The 22,293-nt window shown below is 38.8% G+C and overlaps 1 protein-coding gene and 1 non-coding gene across 2 annotated transcripts in view; both read left to right on the forward strand.

Annotated features, from left to right (window-relative positions):
* The window catches only part of NFATC3 (nuclear factor of activated T cells 3), a 128,627-nt gene extending 115,793 nt beyond the window's left edge, over positions 1–12,834 (forward strand). Inside the window, exon 10 of the mRNA XM_049622976.1 lies at positions 9,550–12,834. Within this exon, the coding sequence (XP_049478933.1) occupies positions 9,550–9,650 (101 nt within the window). The 3' untranslated portion in view covers positions 9,651–12,834. The remainder of the gene's footprint in view (positions 1–9,549) is intronic.
* A 7,054-nt stretch (positions 12,835–19,888) lies between these two features.
* On the forward strand, positions 19,889–19,995 carry LOC125916674 (U6 spliceosomal RNA). Its single transcript, XR_007456001.1, has one exon. It is a non-coding gene; the product is annotated as a U6 spliceosomal RNA (small nuclear RNA).
* Positions 19,996–22,293: the final 2,298 nt, after the last annotated feature.

The following is a 22,293-nucleotide window of genomic DNA, read 5'->3' on the forward strand; positions in this document are numbered from 1 at the left end:
TTCAGATCCTCTGTCCCCCTCTCTCTGCCCCTCCCCCACTTGCACTCCTGTGCACATGCGCTCTCTCTTTCTCTCAAAAATAAACATTCAAAAACAAAAAATTGTAACTTCCTTGTGTCTTCCATGTGTAAGATACAAAACCAGTGTCTAAAAATGTATTATGTTTTAAAATTTATATCTTGTTTTTGAGTTCCTTTGGAGATGGATCATTCACAAAGAGAAAAATATTTTAAGTGAAAGAAATAATTTTAGGCTGACCAGTTCAGCTTTTTATGGTTTGGTGGGAATTGATAGTTCTGTGGCTTTGTGTGACAGGGTTAACCTCTTGCCATGGATCTTAGCTTTTGATAAAACATAGATTAAATGTACTCAAACAGCTTTTCTCTGAAGATATCTGATTTTAAAAAGGTTTTTTTTTGTGTTTTTTGGTTTTTTTTACATTACCTACCGTTAGCCTGTCTATCTGGTCAGGAAGAAAAGTATGAAACTCTTTAAGTTCTGGTGGAAGATAGGATAGGGTTGAGAGTGTTGGGTACAGGCAATCTAGCTTTACATCTATAAGAATCGTAATAAATTAAGTCCCTTATAATCATATTGTGTATTTAAAAGCATCTGTAGATGGTTTTATGTAGAATGGGAGTTTTAGGGTGCCTGGGTGGCTCAGTCGTTAAGCATCTGACTTTGGCTCTGGTCATGATGTCAGAGTTCATGAGTTCGAATCCCACATTGGGTGAGCATGAGCCCCGCTTTGGGTGAGCTCAAGTCCCACATCATGTGAACACAAGCCCGTGAGCCCTGCTTCTCTCTCTCTCTCTCTCTCTCTCTCTCTCAAAAAAAAAAAAAAAATGCTAAAGGTACAACAAAGTACATAGTGAAAATTCTCTCTCCTAGGTACCTAATTGTCCTCTGTATGGACAGTTGGGTTACCAATTGCTTGGCTGTCACCAAAGGGGTATTTTATGCATTCGTAAGCAATTGTGTACATTTTTTCCTTATTTTTACTAGTATAGTATGTGTATTGTTCAGCATTTTGCTTTTCCTATATGTTGACTCTTGGACATTTTTCAGAACTGTACTTTTATCTATTTAATAAGTATAATAAATAACTTTTTACAGATTTCATTTCCTACCTTTTTATAGACATCTGTGTATGTTTGTATATATGATAAATTCCTAGAAGTGTTTTGAGAAAGATTGCCAGGTTGTCTTTCATAAAAATTTTACCAATTTATAGGGCACCTAGGTGGCTCAGTTGGTTAAGCGTCCAACTCTTGGTTTTGGCTCAGGTCATGATCTCACAGTTTCGTGAGTTCAAGCCCTGAGTCAGGCTCTGTACTGGCAGCATGGAGCCTGCTTGGGATTCTCTTTCCCTCTCTCTTTCTGCTCCTTCCCTACTTGCACTGTCTTTGTCTCTCTCAAATAAATAAAACTTTAAAAAAATGTGGCACGTCACTTAAAAAAATTTTTTTTACATTGCCACTGCCATTGTAAGAGAGTATCTTCACCAGCACATTCTGCTGTCAGACATCTTATTTGCCAGTGGGATAACTGGAAAATAGTTTCTTGATACAATTTTTTTTTAGTTTATTTTGAGTAAGAGAGAGCGCGCACACAAGTGTGCACAAGTGGGGGAGGGGCAGAGAGCGAGGGAGAGTTAGACTCCTAAGCAGGCTCTGTGCAGAGCCTGATGTGGGGCTCAATCTCACCAACTGTGAGATAGTGGCCTGAGCCAAAATCGAGAGTCGGATGTTACCCCACTAAGCCACCCTGGTACCTGCTTCTCAGTATAATTTTAGTTTACACTTCATTTAGGAGTAAGATTTGTGTACCTTCTCATGTGCTTAAGAGAAAATCTTTGTCACAAATCTGTGATCTCTGATAGTATTTATTTACTTTTCTATTTGATTATTAATCCTTTCTTACTCACTTATAGAATATAGAAGCTCTTTATGTCTTAGGTTCCTTACCTCATTGAGCTAGGAGTTGACAAAAGTTTTTCCCCAAGGTAACATGAGTTCTTTACATAAAGAATTTTTTTTGCATTTATATAACTTATCAATCATTTGTTTTGTCTCCCATAGCTTCTATGATGTTGTAAATCTTTAATTGATCAGGAATTTATTTTGGTGGAATGTCTAAGAAATTGATCCTGGTTAGAAAAAAGACCGTAGGGAAGCAAGGGCAGCAACAAGAAGGCCAGGTAAAATGCTATTGTAGTAATCTAGGCCAGAAATGATGTTTTAGACTGGTGGTGAAATAAGGGGCCTTCAAATGGTCTGATTTTGGATGTATTTTAAAGACAAAGCCAATAGCATTTCCTGACAGATTCCATATAAAGTATGAGAGAAAAAGTTAAAGATGATACCAAGGGTTGTTTTGTTTTGTTTTGTTTCTGAGAAACTGGAAAGATGGAGTTGCCATCACCTGGTATGGGGAAGGCTATAGATGAAGCAAGCTTTGGAGAAAGATCAGGTGTTCAGTTTTGGTTGTGTTGCGTTTAAGATACTTGTTGAACATTCAAGTAGAGAAATCAAGTAGTCAGTTGGATGAATGAGTCTAGAGTTTGGAAGTGAGTTTTAGACTAAAGATACAAATTTGAGAGTTGAGGGCATGCAGATGGTATTTGAAGCCATGACACTAGATGAGGTCACTAAGTGATAAGTTACTTGTCTTGCTTTTATCAATCTAAATATATTATAATTGTGTTTCTTTATAATGTTGTAGAGTGACTGCACATACCTTTCAGGAGATTCTACCTTCTTTGAGTAAATAAGTAAACAGATTCACAGAGATTAAATGACTTCCTTTGGGTCACCATTACTGTAAAGGATGAAACTAGCGTTCCAAAGCCTTTATTTTTACATGCCCACCAGGCCATGGCCTTGTTTGTATAAACCAGAAATGTCTATATATTGATTAGGTGGGTAAAGAAAGCAGCTTAGTCAAGTGGAGAGGCAGCTTGGACAAGTAGGAAATTTTGCTCATCTTTCCACAAACATATTTCAGGATTTGTAAATATTTATTTATTTAATGTTTATTTATTTTTGAGAGAGAGAGTGCACGTGAGCAGGGGAGAAGCAGAGAGCAAGGAAGACAGAGGATCCGATGCAGGCTGTCCACTCACATCAGAGAACCCGATATGCGACTTGAACTCACGAACTGTGAGATCATAACCTGAGCTGAAGTCAGATGCTTAACCCAGGCACCCCAGGATTTGTAAATAGTTAACCTGTTAAAACTTTGAGATAAAAAGGAACAAATTCTGTATTCCAGATTTTAAAATGGTAAGAGGAAGTTACATCTGTCAGGTCTTGCTTTGAGTTAATGGTTAGAGCTGTGAAAACCTAATTCAGTCTTTTCATATAGTGTTTTCCTATGAGAAAACCCAAGATTTGTGTTTGAAATTTTTTTTAATGTGGTAAAATGTACATAACCAAAAATTTAGCATTTTAAGTGTACAGGTCGGTAGCATTAAGTACGTTCACAGTATGATGTAACTGTCACCACTATCTTGAGAACTTTTGCCTCACTCTAAACAACAATTCTGTACCCATTAAGCAGTTCTCCCCACCTCTCATTCTCCCCACCTCCAGCCTATGGTAACTTCTACTTTCTGTTTCTATGACTTTACCTGCTCAAGGTATCTCATGTAAATAGTGGAATCATACAACTTTTGTCCTTTTAATGTTTGGCTTATTTCACTTGGCATAATGTATCCACAGTTCAGCCATGTTGTAAGCATATATCAGAATTTCTTTCCTTTTTATGAATAAATAATATTAACATTTTATGTGTAATCACATACTGTTTATCCACTCATCTGTTGAAAGACATTCGTCTCTACCTTTTGACTGTTGTGAATAACTCTGCTGTGAACATTGGTGTGCAAGTATCTCTTTGAATCTCTCTTTTCAATTCTTTTGGGTACTGGAGTGGAATTGTTGGGTTATATGGAAATTCTTTGTTCAACTTTTTGAGGAATTGGTGTTTTTCCCACAGTGGTTGCACCATTTTACATTTACAGTGTATTGAGGGTTCGAATTGCTCTACATCCTTGCCAGCACTTATTAATTTCCATTTTAAAATAATAATAGCCATACTGAATGGATATTAAGTGGTATCTCTTTCTGATTTTGATTTGCATTTCCCTAGTAACTAATGATGCTAGGCACCTTTTCATAAGCTTTTCTTTCTTTCTTTCTTTTTTCTTTTTTTTCTTCTCATGGTCTTTTCTTGTTTAATCATTTCTATTTCTTCTCTGGGAAAACAGTCAAATCTCATTTTCTCATTGCTTTTTTGTTGTTGAGTTGTAGGAGTTCTTGATACATTTTGGATACTCATCTCTTACTTGACGTATTATTTACAAAAATTTTCTCCCACTCTTTGTGCTCTCTCTTCACTCTCTTTTTATTTTTTTTAAGATTTTTTTTTTTTTTAATTTTTAATCTCTACACCTAGTTTGGGGCTTGAACTCACAACCCAGAGATCAAGAGCCGCACTGTGCTCTACTGACTAAGCCAACTAAGTGCCCCACTCTGCACTCATGATAGTGTCCTTTGAGGTTTTTAATTTTGATCAAGTCCTTGTAATCCATGTTTTCTTTTATTGCCAGTGCTTTTAGAGTTCTATTTAAATCTCCAGGGTCATGAAGATTTATTTATCCCGTGTTTTCTTCTTCTAAGAGTTTTATAATTTTATTATTATTTTTAAAAAATTATTATTTTAATAATTATAATTATTTATTATTGTTTTTATTATTTTATTATATATTTTATTATTATTTTTAAATTTATTATTATTATTTATTTTATTATTTTTTATTATTTATTATTTTAATGATCTGGATGCAATGTTTAAAAAATTTTTTAATGTTTGAGAGACAGCATGTGAGCAGGGGAGGGGCAGAGAGAGAGAGAGAGAGAGAGAGAGGAGAGAGAATTTCAAGCATGCTCCACACTGTCAGTGGAGAAGCCAAGGTGGGGCTCAATCTCATGAACCATGAGATCATGACTTGAGCTGAGATCAAGTCAGACCCTCAACCAGCTGAGCCACCCAGATGCCCTAAGAGTTTTATAATATTAGCTCTTAAGTCTCTGATCTATTTTGAGTTAACTTTGTATATGGAGTGAAATAGGAGTCCAGCTTCCATTCTTTTACATGTGGATATCCAGTGGAAACATGTATTGTGTTTTAAAAAGACTGCCTTTTCCCCGTTGAATGTTTGAAAATGAATTGAGCATATATTGTGAGGATTTGTTTCTGGCCTCTCTGTTCCTTTGGTGTGTACATATGTCCTTATGCCAGTATCATGTTGTTTTGATTACTGTACCTTTGTAGTAAGTTTTGAAATGTTTAGTTTTCAGTGTACAAATCCTATTCCTTCTTGTCTAATTCCTAAATATTTTATTCTTTTTGATGTTATTGTAAATGGAATTGATTTTTAAATTTCCTTCTTGGTTGTTCATTGAAAGTGTATAGAATACAACTCAATATTGTCTGTTGATTTTATATCCTATAACTACTGACTTAGTTTATTAATGCTAATATTTGTTACATGTTGATTCTTTCAAGCTTTCTATGTGTAAGATCACGTCATTTGTGAACAGAGATAATTTTACCTCTTCCTTTCCAATTTGTATGCCTTTAAAAAATTTCTTTAGCCTAATTGCTCTAGCTGGAAATTCTAGTATTGTTTTGAATTGAAGTGGCAAAAGTGGACATCCTTATCATGTTCTTAATCTCAGGGAAAAAACTTTCAGTCTTTCACTACTGAGTATGATGTGTCATGTATGGCCTTTTTATCATGTGGAGGAAATTCCCTTCTAGTCCTAGTTTATTGGGTGTTTTTTTATCTTGAAAGTGAATTGAATTTTGTCAGATGCTTCTTCTGTGTCAATTGAGATCATCTGTAATGTTTTATCCTTCATTCTAATAATATGTAGTAAATTACATTTGTTGCCTTGCATATCCTGAACCATCTTTGCATTCTGGGAATAAATCTCACTTGGCCTTGATGTATAGTACTTTTTTTTTTTAATTTTATTTTTTTAATTTATATCCAAATTAGTTAGTATATAGTTTAGCAATGATTTCAGGAGTAGATTCCTTAATGCCCCTTGCCCATCCCCCCTCCCACAACTCCTCTAGTAACCCTCTGTTTGTTCTCCATATTTAAGAGTCTCTTCTGTTTTGTCCCCTCCCTGTTTTTATATTATTTTTGCTTCCCTTCCCTTATGTTCATCTGTTCTGTGTCTTAAAGTCCTCATATGAATGAAGTGGTAGGATATTTGTCTTTCTCTGACTGACTAATTTTGCTTAGCATAAGACCCTCTAGTTCCATCCACGTAGTTGCAAACGGCAAGATTTCATTCTTTTTGATAGCTGAGTAATACTCCATTGTATATATACCACATCTTCTTTATCCATTCATCCATCCATGGGACATTTGGGCTCCTTCCGTACTTTGGCTATTGTTGATAGTGCTGCTATTAACATTGGGGTGCATGTGTCCCTTGGAAACAGCATACCTGTATCCCTTGGATAAATACTTAGTAGTGCGGTTGCTGGGTCGTGGGGTAGTTCTATTTTTAATTTTTTGAGGAACCTCCATACTGTTTTCCAGAGTGGCTATACCAGCTTGTATTTCCACCAGGAATGCAAGAGATCCTCTTTCTCCGCATCCTCGCCAACATCTGTTGTTGACTGAGTTGTTAATGTTAGCTTTTCTGACAGGTGTGAGGTGGTATTTCATTGTGGTTTCGATTTGTATTTCCCTGATGATGAGTGATGTTGAGCATTTTTTCATGTGTTGGTTGGCCATCTGGATTTTTTTTTGGAAAAGTGTCTATTCATGTCTTTCGCCCATTTCTTCACTGGATTATTTGTTTTGTGGGCGTTGAATTTGATAAGTTCTTTATAGATTTTGGATACTAACCCTTTATCTGATAGGTCGTTTGCACGTATCTTCTCCCATTCTGTCGGTTGCCTTTTAGTTTTGCTGATTGTTTCCTTTGCTGTGCAGAAGCTTTTTATTTTGATAAGGTCCCAATAGTTCATTTTTGCTATAGTACTTTTAATATACTACTGAATTCGGTTTGTTAGTATTTGTTGAGGAGTTTTGCATCTGTATTCATAGGGTGTATTGTGTAGTTTTCTTTTCTTGTAGTGTCTTTGTCTAGCTTTGGCATCAGTAATGTTGACCTTGGAATGAGTAGGAAGTATTCCCTCTTCTTTAATCTTTTGGAAGAGTTTAAGAGAGGATTGATGCTAATTCTTCTTCAAGAGTTTTGTCAAAGTTTTTGTGATAGGAAAAAACGAATCAGATATTTTTTGAATCTGTCAACAATGTTTCAAGAAATAGAAAGCTGTCTTAAGGACAGCTTTCCATAAGCACAGTATGAAACTACCATTGCATAAACCAACTCATAGAAGTCACTAGGATCTGTTGGCCTCTTAGCTTTGTTCCTGGGCTTCTTTCTTCTTATTTATGTGCTACTGTACCTTGAATCAAATGGTCTATACCTTCATGTCTGTTTTGGAGGATTCAGTTGTGGAGATTGGGCATCCACAGAAAGGAGACTTTTGACTATACATATTCAGTCTCTAAAATACTTCACATGGGGCGCTTGGGTGGACTTTGGCTCAGGTCATGATCTCACAGTTGGTAAGTTTGAGCCCTGCATCACTCTCTGCTGCCAGCACAGAGCTGCTTCGGATCCTCCAACTCCCTTTCTGCCTCTTCCCTGCGTGTGCGCGCTCTCTCTCTCTCTCTCTCTCTCTCTCTCTCAAAAATAAACATTTTAAAAAATAAATAAAATATTTCACATATACTGTAATCCTTAAATCCCCTTTGAAAACTTGGTGAATGATCTCAAGTTTAGTAATAAGCTTAGGAAAGTTTTGCCTGTAAACACGAAGAATTTCTGGCTTTTATGTTTTGTTTTGACTTCTTAATTAAGGCTGCATTTTGCACAGATTCCCTCCTCCTTTATTTTACCTCCTTTATCAACCTAAGACAAGGGTATTGATTATTATTCACAGAGACTATATACAGATTCTCCTCTGCTAAGATAAAATAAGCATTCTTCTAGAGTCTAAAAGGTTAGGTGCTTTTGCTTGAGGTTGAGCAAACAAAGGCTAAAAATAAATCCTTAGAGGCCAAAGGAAGAGGCTTTGCATCCCTTGTGTTGGGGCTCTCTAACTGGCCATCTGAATGTGTCAGCCATTATCACAAAACTGACCAGTGGTGACTCTTCTTGACTACAGTGACTTTTAAACATTTTGGATAGCTTCCTACAATAAGAAGTAAGTTTGGGGCACCTGGGTGGCTCAGTCATTTGAGTGTCTGACTTCAGCTCAGGTCATGATCTCACAATTCATGAGTTAGAGCCCCACGTCAGGCTTGGTGCTGTCAGAGCAGAGCCCACTTCAGATCCTCTGTCCTCTCTCTCTGCCCTTCCCCTGCTCATGCTCTCTCTCTCAAAAATAAACATTAAAAAAGTAAGTTTTATAGCATGACCTAGTATATAACAAACAAAAATATATATACAACTAACATGAAAGTCTCAAAGGCCAGTTATTTTTTTAAATTCTTTTTAATGTTTATTTATTTTTGAGAGAGAGAGAGAGAGAGAGAGAGAGAGGGACAGAGCACAAGCAGGGGAGAGACAGAGGGAGGGAGACAGAATCTGAAGCAGGCTCCAGGCTGTTAGCGCAGAGCCCAGCGTGGGGCTCAAACCCACAAGCCATGAGATCATGACCTGAGCCAAAGTTTGATGCTTAACCAACTGAACCACCCAGGTGCCCCTCAAAGGCCAGTTCTTAACTCTTATTAAAGAAGATGCAGCCTACTATGTTCTGTTTTGTTCTATTTCTTTTTAAAAAGATACTGATCTCAACTTGCTGAATTGACTTCATAATCTTGCAAATAAATGTGCACTTTAGTTTAAAAAATATTCCTCCATGACCCCTAAATTTACCTGTGCGTGAAGTTTTCAGGGCTTCTGCCCTTACACATTTTGATTCCGTGGCCTAAAGTGGAACCCAGGAGTTTCTGTTTTTATTAAGTGATAATTTTGATGTAGCCTTGGGCAAGTATTTGGGAACTACTAATATCCAATATAATATAAACTATTTTGTTTAAAACTAAATATGTCATATAAAATTGCAGAAAATGGGGCACCTGGCTTACTCATTCAGTAGAGTATGTGACTCTTCATCTTGGGGTCATGATTTCGAGCCCCATGTTGGAGGTAGAGTTTGCTAAAAAAATAAATAAATAAAAATAAAATAAAATTGCTGAAACCATCATCATGACGTTTAAAATTATTGCCCTTTTAATTTTAGGAAATCAATCAGCCATTACCTAAATTCTCTAGACTCTAATATTCATATTATCTAATGTAATTTGGTGAGCCATTTTATGTAGTGATTGACAGACAAAGGATGATTAAATTCCTCTATTATAGAAAAAACAGGCTGGGCATGTAGTAGATTAAGTTACTTTCTGGTTTGTTCCATTCAGTAGTGATGTTGTCTTCTTTGACACAGACCAGTTTATGTCTGACTTGGAACACCAGCCATCAGGTTCAGCAGAGAAATGGCCTAACCACAGTGAGCTCTCATGTCCAGCTCCTTTCTGGAGAATCTAGAGGGTGAGTGTTGATTGAAATGTGTCATTGTTTTTATACCCAAGTCTGGTATTTGCATGCAGTGGCTGGATTTGCATGTGCTACAGAGGATGGGGTATACATGGGCATCTTGGTAGGTCCACTCATTATCTTTGGAGCTACACTTTGACTGCAAGACTCTGCTTTTTATTAAAAAAAATTTTTTTTAACGTTTATTTATTTATTTTAAGAGAAAGAGTGAGAACTTGTGTAAGTGGGGGAGGGGCTGAGAGGGAGAGAGAATCCCAAGCAGGCTCTACGCTGTCAGGGCAGAGCCCGATCCCAGGAACTGTGAGATCATGACCTGAGCCAAAATCAAGAGTCAGATGCTTAACTGACTGAGCCACCCAGGGCCCCAAGACTCTGCTTTTTATTTGTTTATTTAATTTATTTTTGAGAGAGAGAACGTGAGCTAGGGAAGGGCAGAGAGAGAAGGGTACTGAGGATCCAAAGCAAGGTCCATGCTGACAGCAATGAGCCTGATGCAAGGCCTGAACCCATGAACCATGAGATAATGACCCGAGCCGAAGTTGGAGGCTCAACTGACCCACCCAGGCACCCCAAAACTACTTTATAAATCGAACCATATTCAGGCTTGTACACTAGTACTTATGAATTTAATCTGGTTTGAGTAGAAAGCAAGTGTTTAACTGAATTTATTAAATCAAAGCAGAGAAGCCCATCTGTAAGAATTCTATGGCTTGGGGGTGCCTAGGTGCCTCAGTTGGTTAAGCATCTGACTCTTGATTTCAGTTCAGGTCATAATCTCACAGTTCATGAAATCGAAGCCAACATCAGGCTCTGTGCTGACAGTGCAGAGCCTGCTTGGGATTCTCTCTTTCTCCCTCTTTCTCCACCTCTCTTTCTCTTTCAAAATAAGTAAATAAACTTTAAAAAAATTCTATGGCTTGGGTGCTGAGTAAACTTGGTTGTCAGTCAAGTGTATAAGTCTGCTCATCTCTGGTCAATCAAGTACTCTTAAGTTTTGACGTGAGACAGTTTGGAATGAAAATAAAGCAGGACATTTTATCCATGTGCCAGAGGAAACCTGGATCCTTTACCCTTGAGCCTCCCCTGTAGACCCATGTGTGCATTCCTAATAATTCTTCTGGGACTCCATTTGGAAAGAATCCATATAAGTGAAGTCTGCATGAGGGAGGGGGCTGGGCCTCAAGCCACTCTACCTCAGCAACCCACCAGGAACACAACTCTCCCTCACTATCATGCAGCTCCTTTCTTTGAAGACTCTGAAAGCTTCTGAAGGGTGCCTGGGTGGCTCAGTTTGTTTAAGTATCTAACTTCGACTCAGGTCATGATCTCACGGCTCATGAGTTTGAACCCTGAGTTGGGCTCTGTGCTGACTGCTCAGAGCCTGGAGTCTGCTTCAGATTCTGTGTCTTCCTCTCTCTCTACCTGCTCGTGCTCACTCTCTTTCTCTCAAAAATAAACATTATGAAAAAGATTTTTAAAATTTTTTTTCAACATTTTTATTTATTTTTGGGAGACAGAGTGAGCAGAGGAGGGGCAGAGAGAGAGGGAGGCACAGAATCCAAAGCAGGCTCCAAGCTCCGACCTGTCAGCACAGAGCCCGGCATGGGGCTCAAACCTACCAACTGTGAGATCATGACCTGAGCTGAAGTCGGACACCCAACCGACTGAGCCACCCAGGCACCCATGAAAAAAAATTGTTTTTTAAATGTTTTTATTTATTTTTGAGACACAGAGAGTCAGAGCATGAGCAGGGGAGGGGCAGAGAGAGAGGGAGACACAGAATCGGAAACAGGCTCCAGGCTCTGAGCGGTCAGCATAGAGCCCAACACGGGGCTTGAACTCATGGACTGTGAGATCATGACCTGAGCTGAAGTCGGACGCTTAACCGACTGAGCCACCCAGGTGCTTCGTGAAAATTTTTTCTAATTGAGAAATAGAATAAAGACTCTGAAAGCCACTGAGAACATATGTGATAGAAATTATAAATATATAAGTTGTAATTCTCAACATGCCATTTGAATTTAAATTTAATGAATTTAGATTTGGAAGGGAACTACCCAGATCTTTATATATGAGATACTAAGCCTCCTGATTAGACAAGGCACCAAAACATTGGCTTCTCCCAGAAACTGAGCCTACCCTGGTCTCACATCACTCTTGTCTCTAGTCATGAGAGGAGTAGAAATAGCAACTAAATTCCTGCATCTGTCTAAGGAGAGTTATAACCTGAAGGTTTTTTTTTTTAATTGAAGTATAGTTGACATATAATATTCTGTTACATTTCAGGTGTCTATCACAGTGATTTGCTATTTTTATACATTACAAAATGATGCTTGTGATAAGGCTAGTTGCCACCTCTCACCATAAAAAGTTACTACAATATTACTGACTATATTTCCTATGCTGTACATTACAACCCCATGACTTGTCTGTTTTATAGCTGGAAGATTAAGTAATTCACCCTAGTTATATCTCAGCTGAACCAAAGATTAAAGTTTGCTCTCTTTTAGAGTTTACCCCATAGCTCTTCCCTTGCATGAAGCAATAAGTAAGTTGGTCCTAGTGATCTTGGTAAGAAGCATTTCTGTGGAATGAGGGGATCAATGTATGACTAAGGGGTGAACAGGAAGTAAGAACATAGAAACAGCAGGCAGTGTAGATAACTCCTTTAAGATATTAAGCAATCATAGCACCTGGGGGTGGTTCAGTTGGTTAAGCATCTGACTTCAGCTCAGGTCATGGTCTCAGAGTTTGCGAGTTCAAGTCCTGCATCAGGTGAACACAGGGCGTGCTTCAGTTGGGGCCTGCTTTGGGTGAGTCCTGCATCTCTCTCCCAGTCTTTTTCTCTGTCCCTCGTGGGATATTCTCTCTCTCTCTCTCTCTCTCTCTCTCTGTCTCTCTCTCTCCCTCTCCTCCCTCCCCCCTCCCCCGCTCCTCACTCACTTGTTCCCTCTCTAAACAAACAAAAAAGCTGTCTTTGCCAAGTCCTCCAAAAAAAAAAAAAAAAAAAGTTAAGCAATGAAAGAAAAAATAGATATAGAGGGTTACATGGAGTCTAGGGTTTTTATTTGTTTGCTTGCTTGTTTAAGATAGACATACATACTTGTCAATGTTGAGAAAGATCCAGAAGGGAAGATAGGTAGATCAGTTGAAGAGCTGGAAGAGTGAAGAAAAATTCTTGGAGCATGTCTTCAAGAGGGAAGCATATAGCATCTGTAGCTCAGATGGTGAATGCGCCATGTAGATTTATGGCTTTGGAGCTCAGGTTAGGCCCCTGGAGGTCAGAAATTTGGGTGTCAACAGTATGTATTTAGAAATGGACAGGGGGCGCCTGGGTGGCTCAGTCAGTTGAGTGTCCGGCTTCAGCCCACATCATGATCTCACTCACCGTCCGGTCCATGAGTTCAAGCCCCGCATCAGGCTCTGTACTGACAGCCTGGACCCTGGAGCCTGCTTCAGGTTCTGTATCTCCCTCTCTCTCTGCCCCTCCCCCACTCATGCTCTGTCTCCTTCAAAAATAAATAAACATTAAAAAAATTTTTTTTAAAGTGGACAAGACTATTCACAGAAAATGTACAATGTGACAAAAAATAGGTATAAGGAAGGAATCTTCTTATAATCTTAAAATTCTTCTGAATCCAACGTCTTAACACAAAAAAGAAGTGGTTTTTGATTTGGGGGTTTTATTTTTTCACATTTCACTTTTTGCTGATACAAAAGGATACATGCTGATACTTGAATACACTTTTAGGTACCTGTGTAGTGTTTACTCAGCTGGAGATATATTGTTTTTCTTTGAATAATGTTTTGAGTTACAACCTTTTTTAGAGGAAAGGTCTGTATGACACTGAGTATAGCATCACACACATAAGAAATTTCTTAAAAAAGAAAGGACTCTCAGTAACAAGACTGATACCCCCCTAGTCAGGTTCATTGAAAACAAGTGTCATAATTTTCCTGTACTAGTATTAAAAGCTAGTGTGAAAGGGCGCCTGGGTGGCTGTGTCCAACTCTTGATTTCAGCTCAGGTCATGATCTCACAGTCCATGAGGTTGACCCCCAAGTCAGGCTCTGCACTGGCAGTGCAGAACCTGCTTGGGATTCTCTCCCTCTCTCTCTACCCCTCCCCTGTTCATGTTGTCTCTTTCTCTCTCAAAAACAAATATATAAACTTTTTTTTAAAGCTAGTGTTAAAAGTAAAAGGTCTCTTTTGATCTGTATGTATATATATATATATATATATATATATATATATATATATATATATTCAGGTTGTCCTGTGGTTGGAAATTGTCTAGTATTCAGGGTGAATTTTAAAATGACTTAGTTAAAAACTTGGTGTGATAAAGCTCAAACTGGTTATTTTGGTTCTTAAAATACTTAATTATTCTTTCTGTGTTACTTTATGGTGGTGAGTTTTATTTTTGTTAACAGTATAAGCTAGGTTACTATAATGGAGATTCCAAATACAGTGGCTTTACCACATTGGAAGTTTCTCTTACACCCCAGGTTAATCCAGAGATAAGGATTCCTTTATTTCATTGTTCCTCTATTTCCTTAGGTATTGTCAGAGTAGAGTCACCACTTTGAAGCTAGAGGTAGGGGGAAAGGAAGGGAAGAGGTTATTGAGTCTGCAGTGAGTAAGATACACTTTTATTCACATTTCATTGGAAAAGAACAAATTATATGGCCATACCTACCTATGAAAGGGAAGCTGTGAATGTAGTTTGTAGCTAAGTGGCCATGTGACAAGTTAAATTCAATTACTTAAGAATAAATTAGGACAGTTAGCAGTCTACTATAGACACCTTCTAAATTTTCAGGAACTTTTTTTTCTTTTTTTCTTTTGTCTTTAGCTTAAGAAGGTATGTTAATCAAACTTTTATAAATACAGATTAATTCTTCAGGTCATGCCATAAATCAGTGAATTCAGTTATTTAATGTATTTAGTTTAGATGGTATTCTTACAACTCATCAAAAACCTAAGTCTATCTTAGCAAAACTGTTCTAGTATTACTTTATGGTTTATTATTCTATGTTTCTCATCCATTTAAAATCATTTCTATTTATTTCCAAATTTCTCATTTTTTCATTTCAAGTAAAATTCAGAAAATGATTGCAATCTTCATTTTGTAAAAAATAACTTCTCCAGGGGCACCTGGGTGGCTCAGTCCATTAGGTGTTTGACTTTGGTTCAGGTCATGATCTCAAAGTTTGTGGGTTCAAGCCCCGTGTCAGGCTCTGTGCTGACAGCTCAGAGCCTGGAGCCTTTTTTGGATTCTGTGTCTCACTCCCCCTGCCCCTCCCCTGCTCATGCACTATCCCTCTCTCTCTCAAAAATAAATAAAACATAAAAAAAAAAAAAAATTAAAAACTAAAAAAAAACCCAAAAAACTTCTCGAGGGGTGCCTGGGTGGCTCAGTTGTTAAAACATCCCAACTCTTGATTTCGGCTCAGGTCGTGGTCTCATGGTGTATGAGTTCAAGCCTGCATTGGGCTACACACTGGCAGTGCAGATCCAGCTCCCCAGTCTGTCTGTCTGTCTGTCTGTCTCTCTCTAAATACATAAATAAATAAGCTTAAAACAATAATGTCTCCATAAAATGGTTCACCAGACAATACCTTTAACTTGGGGTACAGGGAAGGGAAGAAAAGGTGAATTTGCCAAACTTGGATGAATGTTCATTGCAGTTTCAAGATGAAATAACACATAAATGGAGTCTAATTATACCCAGAAATACTTTACAGAAATGCTCCAAGATGTTCAGTTGCTTGTTAGAAAGGCCCTTTGGGCTTTTGCATATATGACTGTGTATCTACCTACTCCAGAAGCAGTGTCTTGGGTTACCCTGCCCCTCTCCCCCGGATGGTGAGATTTCATACCATACCATGCTTGTCAGCTCTAGCTCTGAAACCTTAAGCTCTAAATAAGAGGCCTTTTGTTACTCAGACACCATATTCTTTTGTGGAGAAATAGCATTCCAATGGACTGGTAATTTGGATAGCAATTTTTGTATAAAAAAAATTGTTCTTACAGCAAATATTGCTGATGGTTCTGACTGCTTCTGTTGTGGTGGCACAGACAATCCAGGTGTTGGGTTAGTGGGAGTTGATGGCACCTGTCACAAGTGGGCCAAATGCTGTGACCCATATAACCTGTTCACATGGGTGTTGAGGGTTGTTGACTCTTGTTCTATGTTTTTAATTCACTTTACTCTTTAAAGGAGAGAAATGATAAAATTGTATAGTAGGGGTATACAACTCTTTCTGCTCTTAAATTGGTGGGAAAAAAAAGCCATCTCACATACTTTCTAGACTAGGGTTTAAATAAATGAATAAATTCATGCATATATATATTAAAAGAAAGTGGAAAATGAAGTTGTAAGCCTTAGTATTTTTGAGAAATAACTTAATGTCAAATCACTTAAGTTGTTCGCTTGAAACTAATGCAACATGTCATCTATACTCAGGAAGCCCCGCAGCACGCTCTGTGCTGACAGCTCGGAGCCTGGAGCCTGCTTCGGATTCTGTGTCTCCCTCTCTCTTTGCCCCTCCCCCACTCACATTCTGTCTCTCTCTCAAAAATAAATATTAAAAAAAGTTTTTAAAAAGTAACTTAAATATTGTTTTGTAACTGTTGCTGATAATTTACATGTAAATTACACCATAAGTTTGTTTACCAGTAATAATTTTAACTTGCTTAAGTTGACACTCAAATTTTGATCACAATGGAAAGATATTTCAGGAATCTAGAGGTAGACGCCTGAGCCCAAAGCTCCCAGCCTTAGGGAGAAGTGAAAAGCGAAGAAGAGCAGTGGACTCTGTATACTGCACTGCGCTCGAGTCATTGCTAAAGGATGGCAAAAGGACTGCTTTGTTGTAGTTCTGACTCCTTGTCCTAAAATTCATATTCACTATTCACCTGTAGCAATTATTTGAGCATAATTCTTGTTGTTGTTTTTCCAAGTCCCCAAATTATATTAAAAGATTAACTTGGCAAGTTAATTTTACTCAGCACTCAGAATGTACCAAGCTCTAAGGGTTTGGTGGAGAACAAGATAGATAATGTCCCTGCCCTACTGGAACTTAAATCTACTAATTATTATGTATTAATATTATGTGTTAAAGTATGTTTGAGTATAGTCAGCTTGAGTGCTTTTTTGTGCAAAATCTTCTTAGCTTTATTATAGTCTTAAATCCCAGTCAAGGAACCTTCCAGATTGCTTCAGCTGTGTGAGATTAGGCACAACAGGCAAAAGAACAACAGAACTTTGATAAAGGGGAGCAGAAATAACATAGCTTTGATCAGGCTTTTGCTATAAACAGCATTACCTGGCTACCTTAAAAAATGATGTGTTTATCATCAAAGTGTACTTGGTAAGTGGGTGGATAATGCTGGATATATACCCTCATCCTCAAAATGTAAGCACTGACTTTCTCATAAAGACACAGGAAAACAATACATTGTATTGGGGGGGTTGTCTTTTTATTTTTTTTAATGTTTATTTTTGAGAGAGAGAGAGAGTGTGCATACAAGCAGGAGAGGGACAGAGAAAGGAAGACAGAATTCGAAGCAGGCTCCAGGATCTGAGCTGTCAGCACAGGGCCTGACGCAGGGCTCAAACCTATGGACTGAGATTGTGACCTGAACCAAAGTTGGATGTTCAACTGACAGAGCTACCCAGGCGTCCTGGTTTTTGATGATGATAAAGCACCATTTGTAATCACCTTGTAGTTTTAAAACTTGAACAGTGAGATAATTTAACAATGTTACATGGCAGCTTGGAACATCTCTGAAGTCACCATCCTTGGAAGGGATAAGTGTTGGGAAAAGATGACTGACAGCTGGTACTTGCTTCTATATTTGGCTTGTTGCCACAGCTGGGAGACCTGTCTAAAATAGACACATAGAGACTGTCAAAATCAAAATCAGATGTCATGTGTTAGTTTTAATAACATTCTCTGGTCCCCTTCCTATCCTATCACCTAGTGAACTTTCAGTATACTAGTTCCCAATAGTCTCCAAGTAATTGTATTGAATTAGGATCCATTTATTCAGTCATCTGAAATTGATGTTTCCTCATTAATAAGGTTCTTGCCCTTCAGGAGCTCATAGGCTATTGGAGAGACAGATAATGATGACCCCTACTGATAATCTAATGTGATGTATTATGTTAGAGGTTATGCATGGAGATCATGGGCCATCCTTGGGCTCCCTCTCAGCATGAGACTAGCCCATTGACTTAAACATGGAATCCACACTGAAAACACTGTTCCTTGCTCGTTATGTGGCTTGGAATAACAGGTGCCAACGGCTGCCTTGTCTATTTATGTCCCCTTTATATTCTCTCTTTCCTGACTCCCTCTCCTCTCTGTTAACACACTCATTCTCCCTCCCCTGGCATCAACACATGTGTGTCTGGATCTTTTGCATCTTCTTTGTCTAAATGATTCCACACACCCCCCCCCCCCGCCCCGCCCCTGCCCAACCAGTTTCTCTACTCTTGGCCTCCAAGAAGTGATAGGTGTTTGGAAATTGATCCCACTATTTACTGAGCAAATTAGGTGAACTGTCAAAGCCTCAGTTAACTGATCTGTAAAGTGGGGTAATAGTTATCTTAAAATGTTGTGAAGATTGAAATAAGATATAAAATTTCAGTTGCAAACTCTCATAGATGCTCAATAAATATGAAGTGAATGTTCCCTTCTGATAGCCATGAGTATATGAATTTGAAAATTTTTTTTTAAATTACCTGAACTGTAAAAAGATTGGATGTTAATACTTGAAAGGGGCGCCTGGGTGGCTCAGAGGTTGAGCATTGCACTCTTAATTTGGGCTGAGGTCACTGTCCCGGGGTCATGGGATCAAACCTTGCATTGGGCTCCTGCTCATGCTGTCTCTCTCAATTCTCTCTCTTTAAAAGAAAAAAAAAAGCTGTTAATACTTGAAGTTTTTTTAAGTGACTATTAGTGTCTCCTTGACTGTATGATCACATCACATTCTAAGTATAGAACTTTTTTTGTCTTGGCCTATTTTTGTTTATAACAGCTGAATTGAGATATAATTTATTGCTATAAAATTCACCCTTGAGAATATACCATTCAGTGGTTTTAGTATATTCACAGAGTTCTGCAATATCACCACTACCTCATTTTAGAAAATTTTTATTACTCCAAAAAGAAATCCCATACCTGTTAGCAGTCATCCCCCTTTCTTCCTCACCATAACTCCTCTGTCAACCACCTATTTTCTGTCTGTGTGGTTAGTCAGTCCTGGCTGTTTTATACAAATGGAATCAGACAATATATGATCTTTTGTGTCTGATTTCTTTCACTTAGCATAATTCTTTCAAAGTTCACCTATGCTGTAGCATGTATTAGAATTTCATTTCTTTTTATTTTTTTTATTTTTATTTTTTTAACGTTTATTTATTTTTGAGACAGAGAGAGACAGAGCATGAACGGGGGAGGGGCAGAGAGAGAGGGAGACACAGAATTGGAAGCAGGCTCCAGGCTCTGAGCCATCAGCCCAGAGCCCGATGCGGGGCTCGAACCCACGGACCACGAGATCGTGACCTGAGCTAAAGTCGGACGCCCACCCGACTGAGCCACCCAGGCACCCCTTCATTTCTTTTTAAAGCTGAATAATATTTCCCTCTATGGATAGCCCATAATTTGCTTATCCATTCATCACCTGGTAGGTATTTGGGTTGTTTCTACTTCGGGGCTATTATGAAAATGCTGCTATGAATTTGTATTCAGGTACAAAGTTTTTTTGTTTTTAATGTGTATCTTGAGAGAGAGTGCAGGCATACAAGTGAGGGAGATGGGGAGGGAAAGTGAGAATCCCAAGCAGGTTCCACACTCAGCTCAGTGTGGAGCCTGATGTGGGGCTTGATCCCACAACTATGAGATGATAACCTGAGCTGAAATCAAGAGTCAGATGCTCAACCAGCTGAACCACCCAGGCGTAAGTTTTTATGTGGACGTATGTTTTCAGTTCTTTTGAATATAGGCTTAGGAGTATAATCTTCAGTTGACAAAGCAAAGAATTTTCATTTAAAGCAAAGAATTCTCATGATGAGAGAACTGAAGGTTCTTACTGAGGGGGACTTTGGGGTTTTCTTTCCATACTCGTTTCTTAAGATTGGAGTTTTTTGTATTAGACCTCACAGAGCACTATGCTTCTAGGAATGCTTGGCTTGTCACAGAAACCAACAAAAAGCAAGGTGCTCACTTCAGCAGTGCATATACCAAAATTGGAACGATATGGAGAAGATTAGCATGGCCCCTGCGCAAGGATGAGATGCAAATTCACAAAGTGGTCCATGTTAAAAAAAAGAAAAAACAAGGTCTTTTCTGAAAGGATGAGAAACAATAAAAAAGGCCCATATAGTAAAGAATGGTTTATTAGCATAACAAAATAACTCCCAAATCTCTTATTCTCACCAAAGTATTTATTTTCATTCACTTTTCATACAGGGTACACTGCAGGAATCAGAAAGGGAAAACCCTCCTGTAGAGATGTAAATTAAGGAAAAGTTAGGTGAATGTTAACACATTTCAGATATATCCTATCCTTTGCTCTAGAGCATAAGCTTTTAGAGGGAGGGTAAAAATGTTTCCTATTCTCTGAGCCATCTGCCTTCCCAACCCAAACTGAACTGAAAGGGAAAGAGGTGTTTGGAACAGCTTCTGGAAGGAGGTCTTCATTCCATCCAAGAGCAGGCTTTAAAGCACTGCATTTACCTTTATAGAAAACCATGGAGAGGGAAAAAATGTCTTTGAAGTGGAACTCGCCATTAAGCATCATATGGTCAGTCACACAGAGGTCACTAATCACTCTCCCTTTTCTTGTTTTTCAGTGAACGAGATAATTGGGAGAGACATGTCCCAGATTTCTGTTTCCCAAGGAACAGGGGCGAGCAGGCAGGCTCCCCTCCCTGGTCCCGATTCCCTGGATTTGGGAAGATCCGATGGGCTCTGACAGTGCTCCCTGCAGCCATGTGTCTACCACCATGTACTTCTCAGCATGTTTCTCTCCTTGGACCCTGGGTTTCCAACTCTGTGGCCTTCAGGACTGGCGCCAGGAGTTGGGATCACTATATGTGGGGAAATCAGCATTCCTCCACCTCAGGCCTTGGGTAGATTGTGAAAGAACAAGAGCAGCATAGACTGAGCTTTGGGGAAATGAGCTTTGCTTTTTATATTTAAATAGGATACTTTTATATGATGGGTGCTTTTGAGTGTGAATGCAGCAGGCTCTCGCATTTCAGAGGTGCTGCTTTTGCAAGTGACCTGGTTGCTTAGCTATGATTGGTGATTTGTACTCCTTTATGGTCATTTGAAGGACTCTTTAGCTTTGATGATTATTTTTAAAGTAGGAACTTTTGATAAAACCTTCCAGAGGCAAACATAATAGAAAAAAAAAAAAAAAATTCTCCCAAGCCCATACCTATGCCTCAGAAACAGCATGTCCTAAAGCCTTTCATAGATTTATAGGAAATAAAGCCAAATGTAGCTCATACCTCTTTATAAAAGTAAACTGTTAAAGTAAGAGGAGACCATTCCAATCATTGAAGTGTTGGAATATTAAATGACATTCCAGAGCATAGCCTTTTGTAACTTTCTAGGTGATCTTTCTGCAATCTCTCCATACCGACTCCATGTTGAAATTGCTTTTTTGCCTCAGGGCCTTGGATAAGGTAGCTACACGTAAGGTGACTTTGAAAGGTGGGTTGTTTTAGCTTCGTACTGTTAATATCTTACCATCCTGCAAACAAGTAGGCTGTGGACTGCTTTTCCCTTTTGTGCCCTCTGGTCCCAGACCTTTTCCACATGGGAGTATCCTCATTTGGCTGCTCTGTAACCTTTGAAGCCACAGTCTCATGATGGTTTAGGCAAATTTGCTGGTTCTAACTAATTTCTAGAGGCCATGCTGTGTCATAAACTAAGCATAAATGAGCTATGCTTTAGAACAGTAGAGAAAATGCAGGACTCCAGATGGGAAGCTTTTAAGATTCACAGTGGCATGGAAAGCTTATCCCTCATTCTGTTTACAGTCTAAAATGATTCTGGCCTACCGTGTCCCGTCTACGTGGCCTAAAACCAGCCTTTTCCCCCAAAGGCTTTGGGGCAAACCCAAACATGCAGTAGCATCATAGACCTGACCCTCCACACCAAAGATACCCTGGTGCTGCTGCTGGTGAGGCTGGTGCCCAAGGCCGGGGCCAGCAAGAAACTCCAGCCTGCTGTCTACCAAAGGAGGTGCCCGAGTTGGGTGCTTTTTCCAAACCCCCTTTTATCCCTCCCTTTAATGGGATTAGGTACCTGTTCTAAGGCCGGGCCCATTTCAAAGCCCCTGAAGCTTGCAGTATGTTTTCAAACAAAATCATGTAATTTCATTTATTCAGGAAGCAAATTTTTTGAGTGCCTATTATGTGTGACAGTGTGCTGAGCTGGTCAAAGGGCTTGATGTTGTTACTCTTGGGGATTAGGAGTTCTGGATGCCAGGACTCTCTATTGAAGCCAAGTGGGGCCTAGGCAGAGGGAGCCAGTTCGTTGCCCACCACCTCTAGTCAGCCGGGTAGGAGCTGTTGACCTCCTACAGGATGAAGTATGGGTTGTTGTTTTT

The sequence above is a fragment of the Panthera uncia genome (genome assembly GCF_023721935.1).
Source record: "Panthera uncia isolate 11264 chromosome E2 unlocalized genomic scaffold, Puncia_PCG_1.0 HiC_scaffold_20, whole genome shotgun sequence".
NCBI lineage: Eukaryota > Metazoa > Chordata > Mammalia > Carnivora > Felidae > Panthera > Panthera uncia.